The sequence below is a fragment of the Carex rostrata genome, chromosome 3 (genome assembly GCF_964058835.1).
Source record: "Carex rostrata chromosome 3, lpCarRost1.2, whole genome shotgun sequence".
NCBI classification, from domain to species: Eukaryota; Viridiplantae; Streptophyta; class Magnoliopsida; order Poales; family Cyperaceae; genus Carex; species Carex rostrata.
This window is the reverse complement of record NC_135920.1, coordinates 9,545,169-9,551,337: the sequence shown is the minus strand read 5'-3', so window position 1 is coordinate 9,551,337 and position 6,169 is coordinate 9,545,169. Positions and strand designations below refer to the sequence as shown.

At 34.2% G+C, this 6,169-nt stretch overlaps 1 protein-coding gene across 1 annotated transcript; it reads right to left on the bottom strand.

Moving 5' to 3' along the window:
• Positions 1-936: 936 nt before the first annotated feature.
• LOC144551351 (zinc finger protein CONSTANS-LIKE 16-like) lies at positions 937-2,982 on the bottom strand. Its single transcript, XM_078299298.1, has 2 exons — positions 2,064-2,982; positions 937-1,722 (listed from the first exon to the last, which is right to left on the bottom strand). The coding sequence occupies exons 1-2, from the start codon at positions 2,871-2,873 to the stop codon at positions 1,462-1,464; spliced, it is 1,071 nt and encodes a 356-aa protein (XP_078155424.1). The 5' UTR covers positions 2,874-2,982; the 3' UTR covers positions 937-1,461.
• Positions 2,983-6,169: the final 3,187 nt, after the last annotated feature.

Below are 6,169 nucleotides of genomic sequence, written 5' to 3'. Positions count from 1 at the left end.
GTGATTTCTTCACTGCTTAAGCGGCCGCATTCAATCGCTCAATTTCTTGTTGATAGTCTTTGACATATTTCCTAATTCTTCTTCTTATTATTGTCAAGATAAATCATCTTATTCTGACTCGATAGACCATTAAAGGTCAGAGATTTTCTGTTCGTGAAGTTAACTTTATTTATCCAATATGTTATTACCGTTCTTCTTGATCCAATACATTTTTTTATTACTTTTTGTTATCCTGACCAAACATAACTGTAATTAAATTGTTATGTTACCAACACACTCACAACAAAGACCATGTTGCATCTTCACAGGAAGGAGTAATTTATAATTTTTACCTGATATGATGATAATAATAATATGTCCTAAGATGTGAAAACAGAACAAATTTATGTAAAGCACAATTAATAATTACATCCACTAGAATGTGAAAAGCTCCCTCCAATCCCTATGTGACTCTGTCTCTCATCCCAACATCTGGACCACCTTCACAACATATTGACAATGGAGACTGCGGCCTGCCCCTCTTACCCCCGCAGGAAAAAAAAAAAAAAAAAAAACAACTAGAGATAAACAGTTTATGAGATGTACTAAACTATTTATTGAGTACACATATGCTATTGTTTAATTACACATAGTATTGTTTATATATTGAGTACTATCTCAATATATAATTTATTATGTCACTCAATAAACAGCATGTTGCCGAAGAAATATTGTTTATTGAGTACATCTCAATAATTTTTTGTTAGCAGAACAATGGAGATAAATAATGCATAGCCATCGATCAATCCTAAATAGTTTGAATTTCTCCCCCATCCCTTTTCGAACACCAAAATCATTGAGAAAAACATCTCGCGTATTATTTACCATTATTCTGTACTATCCGGTATTCAATGAAAAACTACGTAGTTAATTACTTAAATTAAATGAAAAACTCCCTGAATAATATAAAATGTATTAATTGAGAATCTATGTTACACCGATTCATTTATTGCATGGAGCCTAGCTAACATAACTGAAGAGGCAATTAATTCTACCTCTGCCAGAAAAAAGAAATAATCTATGCTCCAAAAGCATAGTTCATATTAATACATTAGCTAGGCAACAAAGCAAAAATACATCATGAAAGATGGATAAAAACTAAAAGAGCAAGATATACATCTCTCCTTGTTTATTTCATGCACCAGATCATTTGCTTTGGGCTTACGGAGCAAAGTCTTGAGCGAGGATATATGCCAGGAAGAGAGAAGCATACCTGAGCTTTAACTAGCATTCTATGATCTACTATTTAATTAATTACACATATGCTATATCCTAATAAACAGCATACATGATACAAAATCACAATTAAAAAGGAGCAAGCAACTGTGTACTTGAGGGATCATTGCCAATACCTGATCTCCTCTTCATCCTTTTAGTAATTAAGAAAAATGATCCCTTAGTAAGAAAAGGATCCTGCTGGCACTATAGGTCGTGGTAATATTTCATTGGCATTTTCATTGTCGGCACAGGCTGACAGGCAGCCATGGTGGCACGCTTTATGAAGCGCCCCTTCATGCGGGGCCGCTTCTCTGCATTGAGCTTCCTCACCTCGTACCGTATCTTTTTTGCGAAGAGCCTTGTTCTTCTCTTCTCTCGATACCTAGAAACTCTTGCCTCTCTGCCTTCACTGGTTAATGTAGCCTTGTAAATTGGTCCTACTACACTGCTGACACCACTTGCACCCTACAAATAATGAAGAATTAATGTGTTATTTTCAAATTTGTCCAAATTAAATTTCAACTTAATAAACATCTGCATGGCAGTACAAGGAATCTAAGTAAGATAGCATTACATCAATAATTCTTTGCAAATTAAGAATCATTATTATTAATTGTATATATAATGAGCTTTGTGGAGAGTTGCCAAAAGCAAAGGGGGCTGGTCTCACATAGCATGATGCGATTGTTGATTTTTAAAAAAAGAAAGAAAAGGAACAAGTCTAACTCTATTAAAATTAATAAATGATGCAGTACTTGTAAAACAAACTTTGCTTTTAAATTTTAGTCACCAATTGTTAGCCATACCATAAAATCGTGCCAGCAGTCATCTGGACCAAACCGGGGCCGCTGGCCATTTGTCCATGGCGAACCGCCTTGATATCCCCATGCAGCTATCACTCCTTCATAATCAAGGTTAAGTGCTAATTTGTCTCTCTTTTTCTCTGTTGTCTCCACTATATCTTTTTTAGAGTCTTGAACAATTTCTAGTTCTGCCTCAGCTTCTATCTCCATCAGCCCTCCCAACCCATCAAACTCGGGTCCACCAAGCAGGTTCTCCATATCGGCCGCAAACTCCTCAAGTTCCATTTCTGATATTTGAAAGCCAGCAAGTCCGTCTACTGCAGGAGACTTTACCCCTGAATTACAAAAAACTTGTTTTGTTTCTTCGACCGCAGCTGGTGGCGACGAGTACAGATCAGTCAGTTCAGGATCAAACACTGGCACTTGGTACAACAACTGTTCGTTTTCTTCTGACAAGTCCTCTTCGCTGTTTTCTGCTAATTCGTACAGGTCCGGTACATGATCATGATGATGTGTAGTTTCAGATTTTGGAACATTAGGTTTTTGGCGTGGAGTGCGAGGTTTGCGCTTGTTCCAGGAGGGAGACATGAAAGGGAAATTAGAATTGGATGAGTCGGCAGGAGGAGGGGAGATGGGTACACGGTGGTGCCGGCGTGCGAGGGGGTTTGCTGAGTGCACTGACGAATCACATGAGGCACACAGGAATGCATCGTCTGCCGCACAATACACCCTTGCACGTCGTCGCACACAACTGTCGCATGGCCGCGCGGTCCGTGCACCAAGCGTGTTTGCGATGGATATCTCCTTTGTCATGGTTTCTCTTAGGTGAGTCAGTCTCCCTCTCTCTTTCTCCCTCTGTGTGTGTGTGTGTGTGTGTGAGGAATGAAGGGAGAAAAAGAAGCTAGAGAGGAATTAAACAGTGCCAAGGTAGGGTTCCTTTGGTCTTTTATAAAGAGGGGCCGGGGGGATAAATTAAATTGAAGAAACATGGCCAAAATAAGGATAGAGATAATTGCTACAGTAAGAAAATTTGACAATAGATGAGACATTAATTTTGTTTTGAAATTAATGAATATTTATATTTGTGTAACTCTTATAAGTTGTAAATTACCACGATGCTAATATATATATATTGACGGGTAATTAATATTCCAAATCTGAATACCTTAATTCATGGAGAGATTCTGTGTTGTTACGGGTACCAGATTTCTGTATAGACTATTAATTCGTACAACTTTAATCTCAATAACTTAACTTCCCCTAAAAATTCATTCGTCCGTGCGCGCGCTGCTTGGCACAGATAATCATTATTTACGTACAAGACTTCTTCTTTTTTATCTTTATTGGGTTGTACCAAACAAAAAGATAAATTCTTGTTTTTATTTCATTCAGTCAGCTCGTGGCGTTAATTTCCAACAGATAACGAAAGAGTTTATCGGAAAAATATGAAAGTATGCAATTAAGTTTATCTCTGCTGCTCTATCAAATTCCTACACAAGTATATAAGTATAGAACCAAGTATAACCCTACTACACACACACACGTACACACACTGTTTATAAAGAGAAAATTTATTCTTAAGTCATTCAACAACTTTATTAATTTAATTATGAAGAACAACTTATTGTGAAATGTAACTAAGAATTAGATCAAGGGGAATTCGCTATTAGATTTTAACATTACATTGTTTATCTTTAATAGAGAGCATCTAATGGTCCTCCAATCTGATCATCTCTACGCCTACGAGCTTTTCCTCAAAAAAAAAAAAAAGAATAATCATTTCTGTACTCGTGCTACAGTACCCGTGCTACAGTAATTGCATTTAGAGGAATAATGTATTATGGTCCTCACTAATTATATTGTGTCCACTAATTATTATTCTAAAAAGATATTATATAGTCTCAACTAATTATTATTCTAAAATCCTAGCAGCACCCTTGAAGGATTTCATGATGCGGCAAGGCAATAAATTCAAAAATTTTGACCCTCTTACAAGCATCTACGGATCTACTTTATTGTGCTAATTCTATTAAAGCAATTCAAATGTATGCAAATGGATATCTACTCATTCATTCATCACAAATCTATTTACTAAAGGTGATTTGGATATATTTCTACCAAATGTCAATTTGGTAAATAGAGAGAAGTCAAATTCTCTTCTAGATCTCTTGGATACCTTCGTTTGTCGAAACGGCCTCCTAGTGTTCACCTTGAACTAAACAAGGATTAGAAAGACCTTGCTAGAGATCTTAATCTAATCTAAGCTTAGAACCTAGTTAATAACCCTGCTTGTTCTTCTAATAATTTCTCATTAGAGAAACCAATAATATGAGAGGAAGAGGGATGGCGGCTAGGAGAGAGAGGAAGAGAAGGAAATAAATTTTCAGAAAAATTTCTTGCTTCTCGCTTACTTACTTGAATACCTTCTCTACCTCTCCTTATATACAAATATACTAGGGTTTCCATTGTGTAACCTTCCTAGAATAATTCTCTTTATTAAAAGAGATAACCCTAGCCGCTGCTATAGTGCGCGCTACAGTAACTGCCTCAACTCATATTCATTTTGGGTTTTAATAAACTTATGTTATAATAATGTTTTGCACATTATTAATTATGTGTCATGTATATTATACTATATAATATGTACCATATTATACCAAATAATATACATGCACACTTCTCATAAATTTATTTTCATTCTAAGCAGTCATGATATTTATTTATCACATATATATTATTTCATGTCATATGAAACAATATACATCATATAAATAAAATATCCTTCTTGTTTCTCGTTCAGTTGGTGTGACCTATATGGAGGATCTGTGTTATGTTGGCAATGACATAAAATATTTTATTACCATAAACTATAAGCGGTATTCTAGCTATACATTATAGTTATCCAAATAACATAGATGTAAAATATCATTTTTACAATACATGATCCTTTAAAGTAACGTTACAAATAACATTACTTGTGTCCATTCCTTGCCACATGATATTATGAATAATATATAAAGTCGGACCGTGTCATCTTTGTATTATATTCGTTTCTTGGTCTCTTAAGTAAATTATAAATATATAACTGCACTTCAGTTATATTGCATGCATTATAATTCTACTTTATCAAGGGGCCCATAAAATATCATCACTCATTATAAATGAGGGGCAATGATACTATTGACATATAACTTTCTCCCGCACAAGTTATATACAAGGAACTAATATTTTTATCACCACTTATGATAAGCAGCTTTTAATACTAATTACATTATATATTTCTCATGTGAAAAAGAAATACATCTTATATCTTAGAATTCTGAGATACAATGAAAATATTAATGACACTAACATAACCCATATAATATTTTCATTTGTTAGGTCTGTTCAATATATGAAACCTTTCATATACTCATGTTATTAAACGATAAGCCTTTATCAACATTTATAGAACTACAATGTACTTTAATCAACATGACAAACTTATCATGGTATATTAGTGTTTCATGCTAATAACCAAGTTTGTGAATATTTTAGAGATTTATGTTTGTCATCATATAGAGTTCTATGGTTTAAGACCAAGAGCATCTTCTTGAACATTTCTATAGATAAACATAAATTTCATGGAACAAAATGCATGTAGCATCCAATTCATAAACATAACATGTAAAAGTGATCAACATAAGATAACTTTTAGAACACATATCTAACAACCCTTTCAAAGCCTTGGCACTAATTCCACGTCAACATTTCTCTAACAAAAATAGTTGACCTCATAAAAATAAATACTTCGGTGCATAGATATAAATACTTTCAATACTTAGATATTGATACCTTCAGTGTCATATGTAAAAAGAGGAGGGATCCAATTACAAGATTATGGCAGTTTAGGTCCCCACAAGCAATTATGTAAAAATTACAACATTGTTTACTATATAGATATAAATACTTGTGTTCTTTGAACTATATACTTCAAGATTTTACTATTAATATTAAAATACAAGTTATAGATCTGGAATGATTGCGGTCCCCACAAGCAATTATGGCAGTTTAGGTGCGAGTACAATGTCAGAAATTTCAAAAAAATGTGCGGGTACGATTATTTAAAA